Source organism: Rutilus rutilus (assembly GCF_951802725.1).
Source record: "Rutilus rutilus genome assembly, chromosome: 6".
NCBI lineage: Eukaryota > Metazoa > Chordata > Actinopteri > Cypriniformes > Leuciscidae > Rutilus > Rutilus rutilus.
The window spans coordinates 19,325,193-19,351,983 of NC_140214.1; the positions used below are offsets into that span (position 1 = coordinate 19,325,193).

General features: G+C 38.0%; 3 protein-coding genes across 3 annotated transcripts; 1 reads left to right on the forward strand and 2 right to left on the reverse strand.

The window, feature by feature from the left end:
- Positions 1-1,071: 1,071 nt before the first annotated feature.
- rdh10b (retinol dehydrogenase 10b) lies at positions 1,072-3,742 on the reverse strand. The gene is made up of 6 exons (XM_084411735.1): positions 3,061-3,742; positions 2,383-2,618; positions 2,175-2,273; positions 1,935-2,080; positions 1,715-1,846; positions 1,072-1,630 (listed from the first exon to the last, which is right to left on the reverse strand). Exons 1-6 carry the CDS (start codon positions 3,359-3,361, stop codon positions 1,507-1,509), a joined length of 1,038 nt encoding a protein of 345 aa, XP_084267861.1. The 5' UTR covers positions 3,362-3,742; the 3' UTR covers positions 1,072-1,506.
- Positions 3,743-3,773: 31 nt separating this feature from the next.
- rpl7 (ribosomal protein L7) lies at positions 3,774-7,214 on the forward strand. Its single transcript, XM_084411736.1, has 7 exons — positions 3,774-3,858; positions 4,406-4,508; positions 4,630-4,796; positions 5,004-5,141; positions 6,267-6,376; positions 6,469-6,686; positions 7,154-7,214. Exons 1-6 carry the CDS (start codon positions 3,845-3,847, stop codon positions 6,675-6,677), a joined length of 741 nt encoding a protein of 246 aa, XP_084267862.1. The 5' UTR covers positions 3,774-3,844; the 3' UTR covers positions 6,678-6,686; positions 7,154-7,214.
- kcnb2a (potassium voltage-gated channel subfamily B member 2a) lies at positions 7,210-26,791 on the reverse strand. Its single transcript, XM_084411734.1, has 3 exons — positions 26,234-26,791; positions 23,530-24,196; positions 7,210-11,077 (listed from the first exon to the last, which is right to left on the reverse strand). Exons 2-3 carry the CDS (start codon positions 24,103-24,105, stop codon positions 9,179-9,181), a joined length of 2,475 nt encoding a protein of 824 aa, XP_084267860.1. The 5' UTR covers positions 24,106-24,196; positions 26,234-26,791; the 3' UTR covers positions 7,210-9,178.

Here is a 26,791-nt window from a genome sequence, read left to right on the forward strand (position 1 = left end):
TTGCAGTGATGTTTGTCCTTCTGTGAGTTTCTCCCATCTCCAAATATGATCATGGAGCTCAACTAGAGTGACCATCAACTTCTTGGTCACCACTCTAACCAAGGCCCTTCTCCATCGATTGCTCAGTCTGGCCAGCTAGTTTCAAACTTCTTCCATGAAGGATTATGGAGTCTACATGCTTCTGTGAACCTTCAGTGCAGCAGTATTTAATTTTTTTTGTCTTCCCCAGATCTGTGTCTTGACACACTCCTGTCTCTGAGCCCTGCAGGCAGTTCTTTTGACTTTGTGGTTTTGTTTTTGCATTTTCAGCTGTTAGACATTTTATTGAAAAGTGTGAGCCTTTCCAAATCATACCCATTCAATTGAATTTGCAGAGGTTAACTCCACCCTAAGTGGTAGTAATGTCTGCAAGCGAACCTCAAATGCTCCTGAGCTAAATTTCAAGTGTCCTAGAAAAGGGTATGAATACGTATGCAACATGATCATTTCAGTTTTTCCTTTTTAATACATTTGAAAAGTTGTCACAAAACTGTTTTTTGCATTGTCTTTATGGTGTATGGAGTGTAGACTGATGTGGAAAAGTAATTTAAAGTAGTAAAAGTAGTTAAAGTAAAATTAAGGGATACAAATACTTTTGCAAGGCACTGTATTGCAAAGTAAATGCAATATATAATACTTAATATATTTTAAAAGGCTTGCTTTGTGCTTTCAACTGCCTCAAATATTATTAACAGGGTACATTATTACCGAGATTATAGTTGTTAAATGCTTTGAAATGTTTCCTGCATATCAGGATAATATGTCCAGCATACAGAACTGGGAAGATACCATTCAAAGTGGAGATGTAGATCATGGAAACAAGAAATGTACTCCTATGGAATGGGTTTCTTTTCCCCCTACATGGGTGGCCCTTGTACATTTCCTTATTTTCATATTATCTTTTCAAACTTTGTCAATCCATGACTGCATTTTAAGCATGGATTAAACCTATACACCTTGTTTGCAAAGTACCTTTTCATCACTTAGACCTTACATACTTTAATCAGGAAAAAAAAAGGCAACTGTACATGATTATAGGAAGACTGTTTATTTAACAATAAGCACTTATGGCATTCTCTGATAATCTTTTGTCAAAATCATTGGTGTTATCCAAATCAAAACCACAACAAGAAGAAATACTTTCAACACATGTAGTGCATTTTGTAGAGTTATTAGGAGGATAAAACCTCTAAAGTGACAAAGTCATAGAATGTTGAGAAAAGAAACAGTACACAACAAATAAAGTGTGAATACATATAAATAGGTGACAGGCCTTCTTATGCAATCTTACAGTAACACAGCATTTAATAATTAAGGCTAAATCGCTGAATAATGTGTTATACATTTGTAATTCTTGCATTCTCAAATTTGACAGCAAAATGTCATCAGAAAAAACTTGTAATGTACAGCTTTCATCGTCCCAGAGGAACTACACAGATTTTAGCAGCACTGCTCAGTCAGAACCAGTTAGATTCCAGTCTTTGATTCGTTGTTGTTCGTGGACTCCTTCCGTTGAGCCAGAAAGGGGTACATGCACTTATCAGCACCAATAAATCTGTACATGCACACGATGGCATCAAACGGCAAAATGCTGCAAGATATGAGAGATTATAGACCATTATACGTACACAGATTAAATAAAACAAGAATAGTATGACATATTACACTAACTTACGTTTTCATGAAGGTGACCATGTACATGATTCGTGGTGTGCAGATCATTGCTTGGTCTGTTAATATGGCTCTCATGGCCTGTTTTACACAGTACTCTGGCTTTAGCGGTGGGAAAAGTGGAGCCATTTCTTTCCTGTTTAAAAAGATTGTAAGGGAACAATTATAATTAGAACATGTCTCGACATCAGAAGCAAATTAAAGATATTTAGTAAAACACAAACCTAATTTTGCAGCCTTTGAACATGCCAGTGTCAACTAGAAAAGGACAGACAAGCGTCATCTTTATTCCATCCTTATCAGCTGCTTTCAGTTCATGGCTCAAAGACTCATGGAAGCCTATGGCTCCAAACTTGCTTGCACAATAGTCCTACAACAAAGAGGAGAAACGAGTGGGTTACTGAACTTCAAAAGCATCTTTGCAATGCAGTACATTACACTACATACACGATTACTTTTTTTACCTCCACACCAGCAGTAGTGAACAAGCCCAATGAACTAGCAACAGTTACAATATGTCCGTGATTCCGCTCCAGCATCTTGGGAAGAAAAGCTTTCGTAGTCTGTGAATATAAATATACAAAGAATCAAAAGATGAACACAAATGATCAAGTGTGAATAAAGACTGCAAAACTTTGACATTAATGGTACTGATCAAAGCCTCATACTGACCCAGAAGTGAGAATGGCAGTTGACCATCATAGTCCTTTCGATAAGCTCGTCTGGACACTCAAGAAGATGCCGCCCTGAGACAACTCCAGCATTATTGATTAACAGGTCGATGTTGCCCACCTCTTTGCGCACCTTTTCTGCAGTCGAATACACACTCTCGCGTTTACTGACGTCACAAAAATATGTGTAAACTTTCAGCTGGAACAGAGGCAACTCTTGAATACTATCCGAAGACCCTGTAAAAAAAAGAAAAAAAGAATAGATTTGATAACAGAACAGGTTTGCAAATATTTAACCCCTTTAAATTAATAAGTTATAAAACTTTAATAAAGTCTAAAATTTATTAGAAAAGTAATTTGGTTTGTTTTATTTGGGAAAATCTGGGATTAAAGTTGTTAAGACCTTCACTTCTAAAGCACTTATTCAGCTTTCTTAATCGTTTTCAAATACATTATTAAAATCAAAAGTTGTATCGGTTAATAATTAATGAACTTGAGCTAACACGAACAGTATAAATATTTGTATTAACTAACGTCAACTAATACTAATAAACACAGTAACAAATGTATTGCATTAACTAATGTTAAGTAATATGAATTAATTGTACCGTATTACAATAAAGAATCTTGTGAAAAACTAATAAAAGGGGGAAGAAAGGGTCGTTACCACTAAACTCACCAGCGGAGGGGTTCATTTCTCGGTAAATTTCACGCACTATCTCTGCGGTCTCTTCGTTAGCCTGTCGGTTAATGTCCCACAAAACAAGGATCGCTCGTCTCCGGGCAAACTCCAATGCAAAGAACCGCCCGAGACCGCTTCCAGCACCGGTAATAACACATACCTGGCCCTCCACACTCTTCTCCCGTGGACGAATAAACCATTTACCACCGGCCAGCACAAACGACCAGATTATTTTAAAAGTGACCACGAAAAATTCAGTGACGATATTCATTATGTGTGCGTGCCGCTGAGCTTCCATTCGCTGAACTAAACTGACAAATTACAGCGACGTTCAGATCAAACAGCAGAGACAGAAATCAAACTGCAGATGTGCTCAAAGAAAAACCCCGTCGAGCAGTAAACAAAATCCAGGACCCCTCAGCTTCAACGACGGGATGAAATCTGCCCATACCAGTATGGTTTCGTGGCTCTTTAAATATGATCGAACTCACTTGACTTCATAACTTTCCACGCGTGTGTCCGCCTGCTATGCAAAGTAGTCAGAACTTTTGCGTCATATCTATATGCATTGTTACCAGCCTATCTACTTCTCAACATAATGTATTTTAAGAATAAAATATCAATTTAACCAGAACGTCTCTTCAACGTAAAATAAACACGGTATTATTTTTTTAAATGCAGGCAGTATATCTAGAGACCTAATACTTGACCGGAAGTGTGAAGGACCTATGTTATAAGACCTCACCGCGCATGCGTAGAAGCCTCTTTTACTGTGGGGATAATGGCGGGTGAAGCGTAAGTTGGAAACTGTGCTATTTGAATCTTCTTCCATCGGTTTAAATATAGCTCATACGATATTGTTCCGAGTATAAATGAGCAATATGTGTATGTTTAAGTGCTATGAAGGGGAAATTGGGAGTATCGGGGAATGATGAATCAATAAAATATCATATGAATGTCGTGTAGTCTGCCGGGTGGAATCGGATGAGCAACGTGTGAAAAAGCACTTAATATAGTAACATTAAAACATGCCCGAATAAGTATTTCTATACCAAGATATCCAAATGTGCTCTGGAGTTATGGAATAGTCTTCTTTGATCTAATATTTATTTATTGTCATTAGCTGCTAACTTGAAGCAAAGGCATGATGCTACATTGCTAGTATTTTTATGAATGCAAGTTTTAGTCTAAGGTTATGCTGTCATATGTATGTGTGTGTGTATATATATATATATACATATAGTGCTTTTTTAACGTAAAGTAGCTGTCATTATGATAGCCTGGTCTGCAGGCCTAATGTGGTTACCAGAGAAATGACAAATGTGCTACCATTTCTCATCAGAAAGAAGAAGGTTCCCTCAGTCCCCGAAAGCCTCTTGAAGAGGCGACAGCGATTTGCTGCCATCAGGGCCGTGCGTCTGAAGAAGGCGATGGCTGACAAGAAGGTTGGTGGTTTAGACTTTACCTGCTAGCTTTGTTGTTTATGAACAGTGGTCAAGATAATATGATGATAAAGCATCAATATAGAGCCCAAATTGAGAATGCATGTCGTCTCTCACCTGTTAGGCCCACAAAGTCACCAGGAAGCTCATCTTCAAGAGAGCTGAAGCTTACCACAAGGAATACAGGGAGATGTACAGGCGTGAAATCCGCATGAGTAGGATGGCTCGTAAGGCAGGCAACTACTATGTCCCAGCTGAGCCCAAACTGGCTTTTGTGGTCAGGATCAGAGGGTAAATGTTCCACTTTCAAATGATCTGCCCTGCTGTAGGCAGACTTCACAGATTGTGGTTAATGATGTTGCTCTTTTTTCCCCGTCTTATCGACCATGGTGATTCCTCTTGAAAATAAGCCAAATCTTCTGAAACCACCACTACATAGTATTACTTTTAGTGAAACTGTTTTGAAAGTTGTTGATGGGATACCTTGTCTATCCTCAGTATCAATGGTGTCAGCCCCAAAGTCCGCAAGGTGCTTCAGCTGCTCCGTCTCCGCCAGATCTTCAACGGTGTCTTTGTCAAACTGAACAAGGCCTCCATCAACATGCTCCGAATTGCAGAGCCCTACATTGCCTGGGGGTACGTAAAGTTGTGTTTTGGGTTGAACGTAAAAATTGTGATTGTCGACGGTGTATTTATAGCTGTCTTATGGTTCAAGATGCACTACTATTTGAAAGCTTAGGGTCAGTAAATTTGTTTTTGTCTTCTAAAAACAATCTTACTGACCCCAACATTTTTAACATTAGTGTATACTTTGCTCAAAAATGAAAGTTTCTCATGTTCCAAACTAATTTTTTATAGACAGAAAAGGAGAATAGTTGTAGAATGTACTGGCTTCCCTTTTATATAATTAAAGTGAATGGGGACTCTGGCTTCCAGAGTCTAAATATTAGAGAGCTTTGATTTGTCATTACATGACCAGTTGGCTTTGACATCAGATCTAACATTGATCCATTAAAGGTGTCAATTTGAATGCATGTTTCTTGCTCAATGCTATTGTGTTGGCTTCAGATGATTTTAAATACAGTGCATAATATGAAAATCAATCTACTTTTTTGGTGGTGCTTTGTCCTGTCATTCCCCGTTTACTTTCATTATGGAAAAGAGTGGCTGTTATCTCAATACTTTGTTGTGTTCAGTGGAAGACCCAACAGTTCACCCAAAGATAAAAATTGTCATCAGTTACTCCCCTTCATGTCCTTCCAAACCCATAAGACATTTGTTTATCTTTAGAACATAAATGAATATATTTTTTAATGTTGATATGTGAATTAAAGCCCAGTTTAATCAGTCTTCTGCAGAGATGATCGTTTTATGATGAACAGATTTGTCATGTCTCTTCAGAGGACTTGGATTAAACCACTTGATTTAGTTTTATTTTACGATCTCTTTATAAACATTTGAACTGTCAAGTGTTCTGTGCGAATAGACTAAAATAACTTGTGTTTTGAAGATGAACAAAAGTCTCATAGGTTTGGAATGACATGTAATTGACCTTTTTAACCTTTGGCTGAACTATCCTTATGTGAAATGTAATGTGTGCCACGATACAATGGCTGAATTTGGAACCACGTATCACTTACCATTTTTGTCATAGAAAGATATTGTGAAATTAGTAAGAGTGGTTCTGAATACAGCAACTGTCTCCTAATTGTATTAAAATGAACTTTACCTGCTTGCTGAAGTCCCATATTGCTTTTTCAGCTACCCCAACCTTAAATCTGTGCGTGAGCTCATCTACAAGCGTGGATTCGGCAAGATCAAAAAGCAGCGCATTGGACTGACAGACAACTCCCTCATCGAGAAGACCCTTGGTAAGACCAGGCAGTGGACACCCTGATTGAACACTAGGTATTGCAGTAGTGGTGTTTTAGGATTCTCAGTAACATGATTTGCATATATCCAGGTCAGTGTGGAATCATCTGCGTTGAGGATCTCATTCATGAGATCTACACTGTTGGAAAGAACTTCAAGGCTGCAAACAATTTCCTCTGGCCATTCAAACTGTCCTCTCCTCGTGGTGGCATGAACAAGAAGACCACCCACTTTGTTGAGGGTGGTGATGCAGGAAATAGGGAGGACCAGATCAACAGACTCATCAGGAGAATGAACTAAGAACATTAGGTGAGCACCTGACTGAAACAGATGCCCATTTCTTTTTAAGTTTGACAATTATTTATTTGCATTTAACTTCTTGCATATCATACCAACAATGTGTGTGATTCAGGTTATTAGATTGAAGAAAAGTGTTACCAGAGTGATGTTTGTGTTATGGAATAGTGGTTACATTCGCTATAATGCATCAAGCAACCTCATAGTAGTGTTGGTAATACTTTGTTCATTGTTAATTTGTGTATTATGTAGGCTGTTTATTGTATTTATTAATCTCAGAAACATGTCCTTTAGGCATTATTTGCTTGATACTGATGCTATTTGTTATTGTACTGGTTAACCTCATAGTAGGGTAGAGGTTAGAATATATCCTCTAAAAGGCCTGTTGGGAGCGAGACCCATTTAAAGTAAATGTCAGGGGGACCAACTGCCTTTCAAGTCAAATGTCTAATCTAAAACTTTTGTATTTGTCTCTACAGGTTTTTGGAACATTTCTGCTGTTGGTCTGTGTGAAAATAAAATCATTTACACAAACACTGATTTAGAGATTTATTTCTTGGCATCCCTTTATTGTGACACTTTAGTCTGCTCATGATATACTGTAAAAGTATCTCGGAGTTCTCAATTGCATCAAAAAGATGCTACAGCTGTGTCCTTTCATCACATCTAATGAAGCTTCTCGCTATTAAACCACTTAAAGATGAGGTTGAAGGTCTACTGATGTTTTAACTTTAAAGAACACGCTCGTAGTGTCCTGTACAAACATTTATTTGTTTAATGGTTCTAGGTATCTGGAACAATGCAGTCACTATTTCAAAGAAAAGATGTACAACTATAAACATCACATTGATATACAAACTAGGATCCAAACTTAATGAGAAAAAAAAAAAAGTTTGATATATGCAGAAATGAAAGTCTGTTTTGGAATGTACATACAATAGTCAAGTTGTATTAAAGATAAATCTGCTCAAATCTTGTGCAAGTTGATGATCATGCAGCTCATTGTTCCTTTTGATTTGACATCAGCAAAATAATTTTTCACATACAGAAATATTAGGGCTTTCAAGATTACATAAAAAAAACCTGAGAACTTAATTGTGTTTGCATATTTTACTCTATAAAAAGTAGGACTTTCTGTACAGACTTGTCTGAACCAAACCATAGATCTTAACGCCTTCTCATAAATGACTTTTTATGAAAAGGCACCGATTTGAATACTTCAAGCAGGATTTGTTCCTGCCTAGTTTGTTTTAAAAATCACTTGAGTATGATTAACATAACACAACTTGCGTACCTGTGTTTCTACACTATATGGATGTAGCAGATAATTTCTTGAATGTACAGTTAATATACAAATCATACACTCATTCAAGGTTCTACTTTAAACTGTTGACATCCATTGACCTCTTTGTTACCTGTGCAACTGTATTGCACGTCAGGGAGAGGAATGTTAAAATAACAATCTTTAAATGTACAATATTCCCATCCAGTCAAACTGGCATCATACAGAAATAAAGTGCCATTTCCTTCATCCAGCAGAGGGCATAGTTGATTTACTATATCATAGGTTTCCCTCAACTGATTCTGAATTGAAGGCAACTTAACCATCTTTCCATGCAGTTTCACTGATGTGGAGAGTTGCCCACAGCAGTAAACATCCTAAACTATTTATTCAAATAATTAATGTATCTCTAGGTTGGCTATGGCTCAACTATAAAGTGATGCAAATGGAAACACTTGAACTTGCGTTTCACTGAAACAGACATGCTCATATAGATATCAGAATATTTAATACTGACATGTTTTATTTTGGTTTAGAGTAGGTTTTCCTCTTGTATTACTTGCTCAAAGGGACAGTTAGAATAGAAAGGAATTTGATTTGATTCACATTTGCAGTGAGAACTGAAAACTTTGTGTTGCTTCACATATGACCACTGAGGAATAATATCACTCAGCAAGAAAACATCAAATGAAGGCATATTTTGGTCAAAAATATTATTTCAAGTCAAATGCTGACTGCCAATTTACACTGGTAGCACTTTGATCAGAACTATTAAACAAACCCAGCACAAATGTTACAGTGGTTAGTCTTTAAAAAAAAAAAAAAGGTGTATGTTTACAACATCTGCTCAGGGCTGTTAATCTACAATGAAGAATTTGTGGTCTTATCACAGTTGCCTGAATCAGTCGATGATCCAAAAGATATATGATTCAACTAACTAATCCTTCACATGGAGGGTCAAAATAATAATGCTAGAATAATAAGATTATGTTTTGTTCTTTAATGTCCTCCCTCTGAATGAATATCACTAAGCTCCTGAAGTTGAGAGCAGACCTTGTCTCTCAGGATCTTTAAGTCAATCTCTGCGGCTATGCAGTTCAATAGTGTCGAAGAAAGACAAAAGTCCCCTTCACTACATCAGTTACTCTTTCTGTCCACATGCTTAGATGCACTCATTCTGTGAACATGTTGCACAGATAACATGTTAATGCATCTCGGCACATCACATGCTAGTTTCACATGGTGGTGAGCGACCTCCTTCCCCTGAAGACTTCAGAATATCAGGGGAAAGGAGGTGGTTGTCCACCTTCTGTCCACTTTGAATGCCGTCTTCCGCTCCAACGGCACCTACTGTTGCAGAAGCACAGTTTTGTGCACTTTTAGGGGACGTGGGAGTAACAGCGGCTCTATCGACGTGGTTTCTCCCTCTTTGGCTTTCAGAAGACGACAGGCTGAACCCCGGAGAGCTTGTGGCTCCATCCCCTTCGAAGCCTTTCCCTGGGGACCTGGGACTCTGCCGAGGAGATCCCACCAGCAGTAATGGGTCAGATACCGGTAGCTTTGGTGTCAGTGTGGCCGCGTCATCCGTCACGACTAAGTGCAAGTTGGAAGCCCCTTCGTCTGCAGATTCGGTGAAGTTCACTTTGAGTCCCTTGACTTTGACTTGGTTTCCTTGTGGTGGGCTCCTCACGTTTTCACCGCTCGGATCGAAGCTTTGGTTCTCCTCGCCCTGTGACATGGTGCAGCTGTCTGACTTGCACTGGACAAACTCGTAGAGGCCTTCTTTAATGATTGTGGTCGGCTTTGCTCTCTCAGGTGCTCGTTTCTCCAGGGAGGTGATCTGGCTGAGGTCGAGTGGCGGAGGAGCGCGTGGATGTCTGGGCAGTAGCGCGCTTCTTTCGACCTCACTGATGTCTGTGGCACAGCTGGCGAAACTGTCCACGCTGGACACGCTTCGGATCTCAGTGATGGGTCTCTCTTTGATCCGTGGTTCACACTGCACTACCTTCAACTCCATCTCTTCTTCTTTACCAACAGTGCTCGCTTTGGAAGCCGAAGGTCCACTGCTGCTCATGGATGAGGCGGCAGTCATCTGGTTGTACATTTGCTCAAGGGATTTTGCATTTAGCCTCTGAGGGCTTGAATTGGGTTTGAATAACCGAACTGGAGAAGCCAACTGTCCTACTTCTTGATATTTTGCGTCACAGCCTTTGGAAGCCAAGTCTGGGTTCTTCTGATAGTTCCAGCGACTGGGTGAAAGATGATTGTCTGCGCCCTTCTCCTCATTCTTTTCGATCACAACGTCCAGAAGTTCCATATTGCGAGTGAAGGCATCTTTCAGGTTCATCGACACGATGCTCCCGTTCCTCTTGGCCCTCTCAAGTGCTTCTCTTCGTTTGATTGCCTTCTCTTGTCGCTTCTGTTCTTTGTAGAACTCAGAGAAGTTGTTCACAATAATAGGAATGGGCAGAGCAATTACTAACACACCAGCGATACAACAGAGGCCACCCACTATTTTACCCAGGAGGGTTTGGGGATAGATATCCCCATAACCCACAGTTGTCATGGTAATTGTTGCCCACCAGAATGAAGCGGGAATACTTGTGAATTTCGTAGCATCTTCGTCTTTTTCAGCAAAGAACACAAGACTGGAGAAGATCATGATGCCCATGGCTAAAAACAATATCAACAGCCCGAGTTCATTATAACTTCTTCTCAGAGTGAACCCAAGAGACTGAAGACCAGTCGAGTGTCTCGCGAGTTTCAGAATTCTCAGGATTCTCATGATCCGGAAGATCTGAACTACCCTGCGCACATTCTGGAACTGGAGGACACTCTTGTTGGATTCTGTGAGAAATATTGTGACATAATAAGGGAGGATAGCCAACAGATCAATGACATTCAGAGGCCCTTTGAAGAACTTCCACTTGTTTGGAGAAGATAAAAAGCGGAGAATGTACTCCATAGTGAACCAGGCGATGCAAATGGCTTCAACGTGGGCCAGGTTTGGGTTGTCGTTGGACCCTCCGAATTCATCAATCACTTGTAATTCAGGCAGGGTGTTCAGTGACAGTGCAATGGTTGAGAGTATGATGAACAGAATTGATATTATGGCCAGAACCTGCAAAAAAGAAAAAAAAAAAAGAAAAGAAAAAAAGCGGTTTAGTGATGTGACATTAAAAGTATAAAGTATTATATATATATATATACATACACACACACACAAGATATCAATATATGTATACAACAAGATATTAAATTAACACACACATTGATCACTGCATTTACAGAAATCTTTTCACTTTTAAGAAATGTTTTCTCAACATTGCATCATTGCATATCTAATCAGCGAACTGACGAACACATTAATTATTATTTGAATCATCACTCAGTCATTTAACCATGTATTACTGTCTCTGGAAGGCATTTGTCTTTCAAACAAATGTGCAAATGTATGTCATTTCATATTTACATTTTCATATTATAACTTTACCCTAATATATTTACTTGAAGTAAGCCCTTGGATTTTAAGTTAATAAGTTAAATAATAAAATGAAGTAAATAATAAATAGTACTAAAAAGTTTTCAGATGTCGGGTAATGGTCACATGACAGGTAAACAAATATTTTTTATCTTTTTTAGCAAATGTAAAATTACTTAAAAGTAATCAAAATACATTAACAAGAAAACATGCCCTAAAATGAGTACTCTAGATAACATTTCTAACTATAATTTTTGTCATTTTGAGCAACTGACTACAATTTGTAAGTAATCTACCCAGCACTATATATAAATATTATATATATATATATATATATATATATATATATATATATAGTTTCCAAGAGTGTCCAAATAATTGGGGCCACTTTATGCTCACAAAGAATATATAAAACACAGCATATCCACATTTACAATTCTTAAACTTACATTTGAAGTGTTGCAGATATTCAAAACATTAAGCTAAGAATGAGTGACATTACTTGGAATTAATGCAAATGCTAATGGGACTGAGTGGGAACAGAAATGAAAGTGAAAAAGAGACTGTGCCCTCATCCTAATTAGGATAATGTGATCTGCATCGCCTGTTCTCTCATTCTCCTACAGCGCATCAATTCACAAATGGCTTTGACAAGACTTATTCATCAGCTACTTTGTTAGAATATGGAGGTTGTCCCATGAGGTTATCTAAATCATCTGGCAAGGTAATCAAATAACCCTAATCAGACTAAGAAATTTGATAGGCTATTATATTGTGTTTCATTAGATACATTTCCCTGTTTGCTGCATTACAGGTGGAGAAAACATCACATTCTTTACATATGTATGACAATGTCAGTCTGTGAACTTTGTCCAGGTAGACATTTTTTGCAGGTTTTCGTAATATTTGAGTTTGCATTTCACTGTTTTTATTCATTTTGAAAAATACTTATTCTGTTTTTGTGCAAGTGAGATGAGTAAATGCATGCTCACTTTTAGTCTAGAACTACAACAACATAAAGTTCACAGCGCACTCAACGCCTCTGCACCTCATGATTTCTCTCAACAAGGGGAGAGGTGTCAGTCAATAAATAAGAAAACAAAGTAACTATAATGCGTTACTTAAGTTACTTTGAAAAGTAATCTGATTACGTAACTCACATTACTTGTAATCCGTTACCCCAACCCGATCTCATTAAATGCGTATCTATAGCATGCATTGTGTTTATCGTGCAATTTATACGCGGAAATTAGTTTTTACGTGCATATGATACGCACTGTAAACCCCTTGGGTAGGATTAGGGTACGTGCGTATTATACGTTTGGGTAGGATTAGTGGTGTGGGGTACGTGGATATTACACGCAATAAAGTGCGTATCATAACCCAACATTGTACCTAACTGAAAAATAGTCATTGATCATGAGATGTTTGTTAATTGAGCCAATTGAAAGTTTTTCCAAAAGGGCATTTACTAGACCATTATTTTACAGATGTCTTTACCAGCCTCTTTACACTGTCTTCAGACATTCATTTTTCTATAGCTATCCCCACTGTTGTAAAAGAAAACAAAAACAAGGCTTAACATTGCTGCATGAATTATAGGCCTCTTCAAACGCCTTCAATGATACAAAATGGATTTTTTATTATTATTATGGCATCAGTCTCAAGTTACTTACTTTCACTTACTATTTTGAGTTTAAACTGTAAGTTTTTCTGGGAAAGTTTTAGATTATTGCACTGACATTATGTCCTTATAAATTACAATCTCATCCACAAAGATATAACAAACTATGATGTACTACAAAAGACACTGAGCACTCCTTCAGTGGAACTGCATTAAGAGGGGATTAATAATGATCCAGGGTGGAGAATAAAACAGCTGACCTTGACAGTGTCCTGTCATTGTGGATGGCGCAAATACCGTTATGAAAGAGATGTCATAACACACTTTTACATATTCGGCATATTTTATCAACTTCTTCACGATATTACACCAGAATTGTTTGACAAATACGAAGTCATATTAAGTCATTCAAATTGTTCAAATCTCTTAAAAGTATACGATCCACAGAGGAATGGATGATTTGGCTAATTTCACACGATCAGCACTATGGCGCAATTTGCCAGCCCACTATCCTTTACTAGAGTGCTTAATATTACAATGTTTAAGGAAGACTAAAGAGATTACAGGTTGATTCTTCCCTTGTGGGGGGAGGGGTGGGGGAAAGACTGAGTAACTGCTCCTAACCTTTCCATATCCTTACTATAGATAGAAACTCAATCCTATTACAATTATCCTGAAATGTCCTCTCACACAGACGACAATGTGAACACCTTTTGCAAGGTTCATACAGTTCTCAAACAAGAGTGAAAATTTGTTACAATGTTCCGATTACAACAATACCATTACGTTACAATGAATGCTCTTTAAGTATGAGTCAACAAAGTCTTGTTGATGGCTTGAATAATGCAGTGTCTGAAACTATTTCTACACTTGCTACACCAATGTCATTTGTATAACCAAGTGCTTTGTTGTCACTGATTACCGAGTATTGATTGTTGCTAGAGCATGTTAAACAACTGGTGAGGCAGGCTAAACTAATGTCGGGGTCAGATTTTATTTGTACCCGCACAAATAAAAGCATATGCTTGCTGATAGAGGTGTTTGACATTGTGTAATGAAGTAGAAGTATAAGGAAAGGATTCTGAATAACCTCCAGGGAGGCTGTAATTGCCATGGCTTGACGCAGGGATTGTCCCCGCCAGGTAGGGTTGAGTAGCGTCTGGCTGTGACCAAGAGACCTAAAGTCCAGTCAGAGGTTGGCGCACCCACGAAGATGAGAGTAAAAAAAGAGCTGATTTTAATCCCTAGGGAGAGAGGGTCAACACGTTATATTCCACCCAACTGAGATCCAATTCAGTTCGCGTGATTTTTTAGGTCTTCTTTTTTTACGTTCCAAACTCATTCTGAAAATAAAAAACAAACTAAATGCCACAGAATCAAATAAGGCACTTCGTCCCTAAGGAACAAACATAAACAAAAGTTTTGTGACATCAGCAAGGTAGTGCCCTTTCTCTAAGACCGAGTTAAATTAGGGTTAGGTGACTTGAAGGATCTCTTGGTGCTTCCTGTGCTTCCCTATACGCATAAGCCCTGGCCTAATGCCAGACATCTCCCTGTGTTGAGATCATTGCCCATGTAATCACGTTTACAGATCCACCGATGAGGACAGTTAACTAATCCTCCTGCCTTTCTCCTTCAGTACTTATCGCTCCTGTCTCTCTTGTGTTGAGAACAAATACATGTGTCAGCAGAGGCATTACACTGAGGCCCGTGTGACGTACCTTGATATAAATGTTTTTTTTCCAGAACCTCAAACTGATTAATGAGCTGACCACGCAACACATTGGGCTGGGAATTCATGCCCTTCAAACTTAAAGTCACCATAAAGTCAGAACATTGCTTGGATTTTAGTGTCGTTACACTATTCTGACACAGCTGATGACAGCAGGGGGATTGTAATGTTTTTAGAGAATTTAAAAGTAGCTCTTTTTAATGGTTGCATGTAGGCTATACATTGTAAAAATGTAAGTAATTGTAATAGAAAAAGAATGTAACAAAAAAAAATATATATATATATATACAATTAATATAGGTTAATTTTAATATGATTGTAAGTTACTTTAATATTTATGGGGGACTAAAATTATAACTTAAAAGACAATAACGTTTTACTGTAAAAAGTATACTTATTGCCCTTTTTTGTTAATTACAGCCTAAGGTAATTCCTATGAAATATATATATATACAGATAAATGACATTGTATTGTCTTTTAAATTACAATTTTAGTCCCCCATAAATATTGATGTAACTTACAATTAACCAAATAAATATTACAATTAACCTATATTAATTGTATATTTCTTTACATTCTTTTTTTTGTGTTAAAATTACTTACATTTTTACAATGTATTGCAACAATCAAAAAGAGCCCATGCAGATTTCATACATTTTATAGAATAGTTTACTTTTTGGAACAAACTAAAAACAAAGCATGCTAAAAATTGTTATGCTAACGTTGTTGTTAATAATGTGATGTAAAAACATTGTGTTTTTAATCTCGCCTTAAGACCCATCTTTTTAGGCAGGCTTTTATGTGAGTACTTTTATACTTGTATCCAGGCTGTAATAATGAGTATTTGTTTAATGTTGATTGTTTTATAGTGTGTGTAAGGTGTCCTTGAGTGTCATGTAAGGAGCCTATACATTTTTTTTATAATAATAAAAATAAAATGGTACAATAGCAGTTGAAAACAAACATTATCGCAAACTATACCCAATGCATACTTGCCAAATAAATAAATATGTGGACATGAAATATTGATATATGTTATTATTTCATAGTCTTCTTACCTGTAGCTATAATTATTGAGCACAAAATAACGTACAATGTACAAAATAACAAGAAGAAACCTGCAACAATATTACGGTAATATTAATACTAAAGTAATGTTTTGACAATCGCAAACTGAGATGCAAGACGGCGTTGCATTTGTATGAAAGAAGAGAGCGTATCTGCGAGGGCTATGGACAACGGCTAATATTATGAAACATCTGACCACTAGATGGCGCTATTAAACAGATTCGAGAATTCGAAAACAGTGAAATTCGAAAACGAAAATACAAAAAATAAGTAATTGTACTGTACATCATATTTAAATTTCCTTTTATGGAGCTGCAGCATACCACCGTTGAATATGTACCATTTCAAAAGACCGCTAAACCAGAACATACTTAATTTTGTTTTAAAAACACTCTGTTTTTTAAGGTTTTTAAACAGTAAATCTTATGTAAACAGAGGGCAAAATGGGTCAAGTGAAATGTATTGTAAGACTGGTTTAGGTTTCTACTAGCGCTGCTTTGGTCCTTGAAACATCTGGCTCTTATGATGAGCTTGTACAAAAATATCTGGACGATTTTTCTCATTCAAATTCACTGCCCACAGAATTATTGTCTCGGCACTGAACCGAGGATCTGAAAATAATCACAAATAATACATATGAGGAAAAACTGAAGGCAATCTGGCCGAACATGAGGATTTGCCTTTTAATCTGCCTGGTGGGTTGGATTTACCTGTATTGCAAAAAGTCTGAGATTCACATGCAAGTCAAAGTCCAGGAAAACAGAAAAATGAAGAATTTTTCTACTGAATATTTGGTAAAGCTGATTCATTTTTCAGACCAGCACCATGGACAGCTCCTCACCGGGCAAACCACTTATCCAGCAAGAGCCCTGTGCTTCAGGAATTAGAGTGTTAAATCCATCTTCCTTTATCTGCAAACCTTGCTGGGATGCTCAAATGACTCAGTAATGTGTTCTCTCACAAACAATTACAACAGACGAAGCTTTCAGCTCTTCTTTCAGAAACATCCCTGCACAAACAATATTGACATCTACTGTTTGACAGACCCTTGTTCCTGTTTTCTCTCTGCTGAACTTGTTGAGAAACACCTTTCTAAGTGAGCAAACTTATAAAAACACCCTAATCTTTTGTCAAACAAATTGAGGATTGAGGAGTGCATTTTGATACTGTCAATTAAACTGTTATGCGGTGTAAAACTCTAAATGAAGTGTCCCATACAGCTCCTCAGAAGACACCTCTCTTCCAGAGAGGAATTGAAGGTTAAATTATTTCTGGAGAACACTGTTATTATTACAGCCATGACAGGAAGAAGAAACTCTGTCTGGAAACCCAAGAATGTCTTGATCGATACCGAGGGGTTATTTATAAAGGAGAGTCATGGGATCTGTTTGATTGTGTTTTTTTATAGGACAGGTTAATTTGGAGCTCAACTCCCACATTTGTCAAGTAGCTTTTGCTGAGTAAGAGACACTATATGATATCCAGTTCCTCTATAATGCGCAGTGTTGTGTCCAACACGCATGAAAGCAGCTGAGCTGAGCTACAAGATGACTACTCTGTTTTTGACAGTGTCTTTGCGTGCACGGGGGTGGAAGGAAGCAGGGGGTCATGATTATAGTGATTAGTCAATAATATGACCCTGATGATTGCTTGTGGTTTACAGGCTAGCCCTCAGCCTACCACTTACTCGCATGCAAAATCTTCAGCCTCACAAGTGGGGTAGGCAGGCAACCTCTACTTAAACACAGTTAAAGCCTGCTATTCAGTCTGTCCAACTGACACTGTCTATTTTTAACACAATCTAACATCTCTGCCCTCATACCAGATCCACGAGAATTTGCCCGACATTCGTCCCCCAAAATGGAAATCACAACTGGGTTCAAGGAGAGGTAGAGCTTCAGAGGATAAAACTCTAAGTCTTATCCTTTCAATACTGGCAGTGCTCCTGCCCGTGGCAGGGTTTTAGCTATTGTGGGTTGGGAAGGTGGAGCTAATAGCATGTATTTTGATGTCAAAATGTAGGAATAGTCAAGTCACATTTATTTATATAGAGCTTTTTACAATACAGATTGTTTCAAAGCAGCTTTACAGAGATAACAGGAAAATAATGCAAAAAAGTTTGTTTCCAGAAGAAAATAGCGTCACAGTCCAGCTTAAGTAAGTTCAGTGATGTTTCATTTTTGTTTTTAAAAAAGTTATTAATTTAGTTAATTCATATATATATATAGCCGCTCTGAAGTAAACCGTGATGTCATCGTCCAGCTCAGAATATTAAATTTAATGTTAAATTTAATGTCCCCAACTAAGCAAGCCAAGCCAATGGAAACATAGGTGGAAAAAGGCGACAGTGGCAAGGAACCAAAACTCCATCAGGTGACAGAATGGAGGAAAAAACCTTGGGAGAACCCAGGCTCAGTCGGGGGACCAGTTCTCCTCTGGCCAATGAACGAACAGTGTATGATTATGATTCAGGCAGCATTATAGGTCAGAAGTCAGATTGGTTTGGAACAATCAGAATATTATCCAGTTCCCTCTGGTTGAAGATCAGAGCACAAAGATGGCCTAAGAATGAGCATCATTAATACAATAGAATGGGATCGGAGCTACTTAAAAAAAAATTAAAAAAATTGGCTTTCTACTTTCAGTTCTATACCCTAAATGTATGGGTAATTTTTTTTTACCCTGTTTAGTGAATCTGGCCTGTAGTCTTTATATTCCCATTGTCTGTTATTAATGAATATTCTCTATATTGATCCACCACATGTCATGTAATGCATCATTTTAGTAAGGATTCTTTCACAGCTCAAAACTGAGTCTGACTGGCAGATTCATCCTCCCCTTGTGCACCTCTGACTTTGGCTTTACATGTTGCCAAATACCACAAAGGGAGTTTAAAAGTCTAAAAAGTTTTCTAAGCGCTTATCAGTGTGTAATCTGATCTTATCAATAATCAGTGCTACACTTTTTGCCCTGTTCATAATTGTATGTGCATTTGAACATCCCTCTGTATGCAGTGTCTTTTGGGATTAAAGGCATTACGAAAAAGCATTACAAATTTGAATTGCTTTTTTGGAAGTTTAACCTCCAGGTTATGAAATATCCTGAATATGAAAATGTGACAAGGTCATACATGCTAAAAGAATACTAGACACACTACTAATGGACTCAATGCTTATTGATTGTAGGTCAAGCTACATTAATAATTGGCTTTAACCCTTTAATGAAGCTTCAATTACAGGATCAGATCTTGTATATAACTTCCACATCCACTAAATGGGATTTTATCCATCAGAGTGGAATGAAAGGTGGAACTGTAGCTATTTTGTTTGTTCATTACTCAGATTAAAGATAAATCCCTTTAGGTTTTCCAGGCTTAACTACATAATTGTGTGACATTATGGGGGATGGAAACTCCTCTGAGTCGGCAGAGAGGCTAAAGGACTTGTTCCACAGTTCAACGCCCACGTTGGGCCTATGTACAGTTTGCTCCCTCTGGGTCACAAGTTCAGCACTTCCTTTTTGAAAGCACTGGATTACATAACATGACAATTACTTTCAATGTCTATTCCGATCTGAGGATATATCAACTTTGAATTGCACGGTTTTAACCTACGTCTGAACTCTGGATTTGATAACTGAACCGGAAAAACGCTTTGCTATTTCTTTCTTGATTTTTTCTTTCCTTCTAAATCTGTGCACAGTGATAAACATATAGAGAGTAAGTTCTGAAAAACCTTGTACCTTTAATGGTCTCTTTTAAGATTAAATGCACCATTGGTTTGAAAATCAGTTGTAATTGTTTTCAACACCATTTACTCATGTTTGAAATATAATTCAATTAAGTTGAAAGTATAAATGCCACATTAAATAATCATCTGTCACCTTACAGCACATCATTCTCATAAACATAGCTCTGCTCAGTCCATAATAATTGTAAGACGAGATCCGTTTACCAACCTCACTTTACTGAAGTGGACAAGGGGTGAATTGTTTTAAAATGATTAATGCAATCTCACTGTAGTTAAAAAAGCACTGAATGGAACCTTTACTCATCTTCACATTCACTTTGTCTGTTGACCTCCATGGCTCTTGAAGTGATGGCTGAGGGGAATTCACCAGGTATCCTCTTGCACCCAGAGTCCCAGCCAAAACCCAGACCTCTTTATTTAGTATCAGAACCTCCACTGACAAAGAGCTTTTCTTTCTTTTTCCCTTTCTCCCTCCTCCCCTCTTCCCCATCCCTGGGCTTTGTGCAGAGAATTTCAGAGCTGAGAGCATAAAGTATCATGTCATGATCAATTACAGTAAATACACATAAATTATTCACACCACCGACATTTCAGAGGAACAGTGATCTCATCAAAACAATCTGCAGTGAACACCTCTTTACAGATTATGATATCTGATTAGATGTCTCTCATTGTCAAGTATGAATCCATAAAAATGCAATCAAATCTTTTAGATTTTGTATTGCATTTGAAATAAATCTGCAATATATATTGCAGTGTGTGTGTATGTGTGTGTGTGTGTGTGTGTGTGTGTGTGTGTCTGTGTTAAAATATCCCTTTCAAAAGAGATGCTCTACATGATGATTCACTTATTATGTGGGCCACATGGAAAGGAACATACATTTGAAATATGTTTCCTTTGCAAAATTGTAAGGCACTTCATTTTGTATGAATTCCACTTCATTTCATTAGCAGAAATCTTGTTTAAAGAGTAAATGGAATGGTTTGACGACCAAATGAAGATATCGTAACAGCTGAAATGAACATGAGAGGAAGACAAATTCAACCTCCTGAAGTATTAATTACCTTCATGTATTGTTATACTGTATTTTATGTTTCTTTGCGTTGCTTACTAAAGGCTCAGGATGTTTATGCATGCAACACAAATCAAGGTGATGTGACAGAGCTCTTTAAATTAGCTCGGCCTGACCATACGATGACCTTTTGAGAGTACACACACTACGCAAGTCATCTGAGATAAGAAGAGAATCAAGGGGAAACAAGATGGTTAAACAGGAAGGATACACCAGATACCTCACTCCTCATCCAGCACATTAAACTATGGAGATGTCACAACGTTTTTGATCAAAGAAAATAGCTGGTTTAAATGGATAAAGTTCACCTTCCCAGGCCATTCACAATTCTCGCATAGGCATTCTGAAACAGGGGAAACAATGTGGAAAAGTGCTAATGCTCCTAATAACTTCCGCAGGGTGGAAAACTGCCTTCACTAATTGATTAACTGCTAAACACGTGACCACATTACACACTGTAGCCATAAGCCAGACAGAATGCCAGCAGTCTATTTGTAGGAGCAGACTAGGTAAATCACCAAAGGAGATTAAGTCTCCATTGCCTCCCAGAGAGCAGTGTGCTGACCACTGAACAAGCTACTGTTAGCTTTATCTTTACCACCTAGCAACTGTCCAGTTGCAAATGTATTATCTTTTGTATAGTATGATAAAAAATAACAATAAAATGTAGGCTAACAGCTTATTTATAACAGCTTATTTGCCATAGGCTCTGCTGAGAATTCCTGCTGCATTCCAACCCATAAAGCAAAAATATATATTTTCAGATATTAAATATATTTAAAAATTACAGGAATGTACTGAAACCGACATTGCAACAAAGTAACGTATTATTGGCGATATTCTGCCTGCAATATGCTTTCAACATGCTTTGGGAAATACCTCCTCAGTTACACTCCAGTCTTTACCTGCTAAAAATCCAGTGTCCAATAACCAAACCACTGAAGCCACAGAAGTGAAGGTCGAGGTCAAGGTTAGGAACCACTTGCCATTAATCTTGTAGCTCACATGCAATTAATTATGACTGGACCCCTGTAATGTAAAGGGGTTCACTCTGTTTTCCCCAAAACCCAGATCCAAGCATGCAGAAACTCGGAGTTGCATTTATTACCAGACAATAAAGTGGGGTTTATTGAAGGGAACTGCTTTGTAATTTAATATACTGCTATAGATTGTGAGCGCAAGTCTGCCATACCATCTAAATAGGCTTGTTGCAATCCTGAGAGTTGTTTCCCATCTTCCAGTGATCACAGCAGTGATATGATAAACTGAACTAAGCTGAAGGTGATTTCGGTAAACACAAAGCTGCTTTTTGCCTGTCAGAGCAGACATTATAGCCGATTGGTGTAGGCTGAATAGATGCTGACTCACTCAAACGATTGACTGGCTACAAATCATTGTGGCAGTGACTCAACCTTCATCTTCCTCTCTAAGAGCAGAACGTGCAACTCCACCTGCCCAGTCCCGATCCCGCATATAATGCTAAAGTAAATCTGTCAAATACAATGAATCAGAGCGAGATGATGTAGCTTTTCCTTTCTGGTCAGGTAACAGTTGTTGACAAATATGCCCAAGCGAACACATGGATGCAGTTTATTGTGGGAATGTTTATAAGGATTACCTTTCGCACCTCATCCCCCCCCCAACAATTTTCCTTTAGTTTCTTTTCACTGTGTTTTTAGTCCTATTGCATCAGCCTTTACTTTCAGTTACACTGAGTTCAGTACCAGCTCTGAACCAAATGTTTAACATTAAATGTTTGGAATAAAGATCTAACATCTAGTTTTGTGTGGCATTAAAAAACACAAAAGGTAGTTAAATTATAATCTATAATGAATTTATGATTCATTTAATGAGAATGTTAGTTGTCATGATTGCAATGCTAACATCTTTACTATTAAGATGATAACTACTACGATGCAAAATGCCATTTTTCAAGTGAGTTTAATCAGATTGTTTAAACTTTTTTCATTTATTTAAAATGCTTTTTTATTCACTCCTTGGAAATACACTTTTCTTAAGAGCCAAAGGGTAAGAAAAAGAATCCTGTACATTAAAGCATTTCACTAATGGCTCCTCTGACTGCTTTCCCTGTCTGTATTCTGGGAAGTAGATGATCTGTGTATTGGGACTGGGCAGTGAGTGGAGACAAAGCATCTGAACAGCTCTGAAAAAGCCTTTCAATAATCTCAGCAACCTTCTATGGGGACAATACTAATGCCTAAGAAAATATAATTAGTCAAAATGTACTTGAAATTATATTTAAAGCCCCATTTTTTTTATTTAACGGACTTATTGTTTTAATGATTCATTCTTAATCATTCTTATTTAAGATGTGCGCATATTACTCATCCATGCAGCATCTCCCCACATCAGCAACAGCAACAATGTCGGATAGAAAATGCTGCCATAAAAGTTTCACATACTGACATGCCGTTCCGTAAATCTTCCCTCAAGCAAGCTATATACCACAAAAATATGCCTCTTCTTTTGTGGCGTAAAAGCCTGGGCTAATATGTCTATCATGACATCCGGGAAATGCATATGGGATGTGTGTATTTATAAATTCATCTTTGGGTTTTAGATTTCATCACATCACTGATAGCATCAGTCTCAGAGTTTTGCAGCCTAAACTTTACCCTTGAATTTGCCCCTAGTCATTGTAAGGCAAATTAATAATTCATTTCAAATTGAATATTTGGATTATCATTCTTCAGTTTTTTTTTTTAAAGTGCAAGTTTGTTGATGCTCAAAAAGAACATCCTGGAATTGTCAGAATGTGATCAATTTATGTGGCTATACTCTGATATTTGGTACTGTGCGTGTGTGGGCCGCGTGCTTGCCCTACCTTGGCCGCCACAGAAGAGCTCGGTTTCTCCAGCAAATCCCAGAGCTTCTGCCTTTTGTCTGGACAGCAGCCCGTTTCCACCTGATCTCCGTCCTTCTCCCTGAGAGTTTCAGCCTCTCTTCTTAGCTCTTCATTCATCTGCTCCTTCTTCTGATGGTACCGTGCCTGGCAGCACGACTCCAGGTAGATCTCATCGATGCCCCAGTAGTCAAGCTCCTGGCCAAAAGACAGAGCGCACATCTCTTCCATCATGTGTAGCTTGCCAGTCCGGTAAAAGTTTAAAATGGAGGAAAAGGCACCGGGGTGCCTGTCAAAGAAATACTCATTGTCATTTAGACTGTAGTCATCGCAGATCTCCATTAAGGTTTCATGAGTGTTGCAGTCTCTGAGTTTCCCCAGACGCGTTCGCGGCAGTCGGTCCAGGGTTCTCCATAGCACCTCATGGACCAGCCCACCAACATTGATCCGGACTCTTCTGGATCTGGCTTTCGTCCGGATAATATCGATGGGTTCTGGCGGGAGTGAGCCTTGTGGCCGTGAGACCCTCTGAGCCCCAAAGTTTGCCCTTTCAGCCATGACTGCTGCTACTCAAATTTTATGCTAATTCGGATGTCAATTAGGAGTACTATGATGAATCCACCTCAGACAAGGCCCTCCATGGTTGCACCTGAAAATAAAAGACATTTCAGGAAGACTTATCATAGAACAGAAGAATTACTCCAATTACTGAATAATTTTATTTATTTTTTATATATAATTCACAGGAATATGAATAGGCAAAGTAACAGTGGACAATACATAAATAAAATACATTATAAAAAAAAAAAAAAAAGTATAATCATTGATAGATGAATAATAAATAAGACCATTAAAAATGAATTTTATGGAATTCAGGGCTCAGAACTCCAACACTATTATGACCTTATTTTATGCTCCAAAAAAAATAATGAACCAATACATTTTGCAGGCTAAAACCAGTCTCCAAAAGCACACAGTTTTTTTAGAAAGGAAATGATTATAAAAAGAGGAATCTTAACAAGGGCCCTGCACTTCATTAGTTTGCAATGGGGTCAACATGGTTTTTGTTTTCTAGATTTTTTTCAATCATTAAAAATGTAATTAATGATTGACTGATATGACTTCTGAATAAAAAGTTTGACAATAATTATGGGGCTTAAAAAAAAAAAAAAAAAAACGTCTAGGTGCTGTGAGTACAAAGAGTGTAGCCTACTGAAATACTAAAACAACAATTAAATGTTTGAAAGTTCTTGTGGCATTACCAACATGTAGGAGGCCATCTTGTTGTCATGTGACAAGAAAACCTGTGTGTGTGTGTGTGCGTGTGTCAAGGTCATTAAGATTTTTGTTTGTTTGTTTGTTTGTTTATTGAATATTCTGACATTTTTATGTATAGGTTTGTTTTGGAGTAACATTTAGAAAACTTGATTTTCAAAAATGTGTAATAGGCTAATGATATTTGTTAAAAATCGTTATCTTAAAAACATGCTTAAAAATTATTTGTATGCCACTTAACATGACTATTACACCTTTTGACATTTCCAGAGTTACGAAATAGTTCCCCCCCCCTAAATATATAGGCTACACGTTCGAAAAATGGTTCCAACCAAAATGGACACAATAATTACTTTTCTAAGAACTTAGAACACAATTATTTTTTTATTTTTGTGTTGTTGTTGTTGTTGTTGTTTTAAATCATCTCGAACATGCAAATTCAACATATACAAGAACATGATATTCATGTTCTTGTATAGCATTTGGATGTCAAGTAGGCTATACTTTTGGCTCTGAGGACAGACGCTAATGCGATTGAGTATTTAAGAATGGCTTGATGATAAACCCTGGGAGGACTATTTAGCGGGCTTCTATTTCCTGCTCTTAAAAGACTTCGAAACAGCCGGCTATTTAAAACTCCCTTCCAGAGAGGAAACTATATAGGCCAGCATTTCATAATGCTGCAGCACTGCGATGTATCAAAAACTATAATGTCCCGTTGTGTAGTTTGCATTGCGTTAACACCCTCCCACATAATACATCCGCAGCTTTACGCTTTATCCCCACAAGGTTAAGTTGGTGTGCCCTAATATTACCGATATCACTCTGTAAACTCCGGAAAAAATCAACTCAACGGTGCACAAGATCCACGGTCAGGAGATAAACAAAAATACTATCGCGAGACACGTTTGTTATACAGTTAAAAATAAAGATAGTTATCATAAATTGAATATGCCTACTTTGTATATAGTCTAATAGCCAACATGCATTTTCCCCTTATCAACTTTGCATTTCAAGCTGTTCAAGTAGGCCTACAATCATTACAGACTAATCCTTAATCAGGGAGGTAGAGTCTGTACTTTCCAGTGCACCTGTTTCAGGACAGCTGACAAACACTCGTTCACACAAAGGTTATTCGGTTCTTATGAAGAACCACTTGTGCTGTATAAAAACCTGAGTTGAGACTATAATTGCATCAAACTGCAAAGCCCTTTCCCGTTGCTGTCAGGGACCTTTATTTGCGAGATTGAACACTAATAGCCTGGGATACGCTGAGAGCAGCAGAACTGTAGTGTTCTGGCATCCCTGTCCGCGGAGTTTATGCGCCCAATGAAAACAGTGCAATCTTACGCACAACGTATCCAAACGACCTCCGGTTCTTTTAAAGCGGATAAAAGCAACGAAATCTTACCTTCCCGCCGTTCACCTCTTCTTCCTTTACCTCTACAACCAAAAGGAGTCAATTAGCCTCTTATTTCCCCCTCCATCTGCTCAAGGGATAGAGGTATCAGTGGTACCCCTGCTGAAAGGGCAGTCGTTCCTCTTCATTCTGTATGGACTCAATCTCACAAGTAACTCGTGCGAAATTAAGCAGAAAGACTAAGGTGGGGCGGGGAAACCCCCGAAACTGTTGATTATTCTCGCCACGAAGCCATACCCTATGTTTAAAGTGAAAAGCAGCGCGTATAAGGACTGTCACACTTAGCGCTTAGTGGAGCTTCGACTGAGCAGGAGCGCGCGTTGCATCACAGCACGGAGGTGAAGCCTAATTGGATTGAGCTGTACATCACCAAGGATAGCAGCAGCATCAGATCCCTCCGTCCCATACAGGAGTCAGTGTCACTGATCTCTAGCTCTCTGTCATAGCAAGTTCAAATGAGGTGGGGACATGACACAATGGAACACGATGATCCACATTTGGGAAAGGCGGAATAGCATGACAAGGAACTTGATATAGTTTGCGTGATGT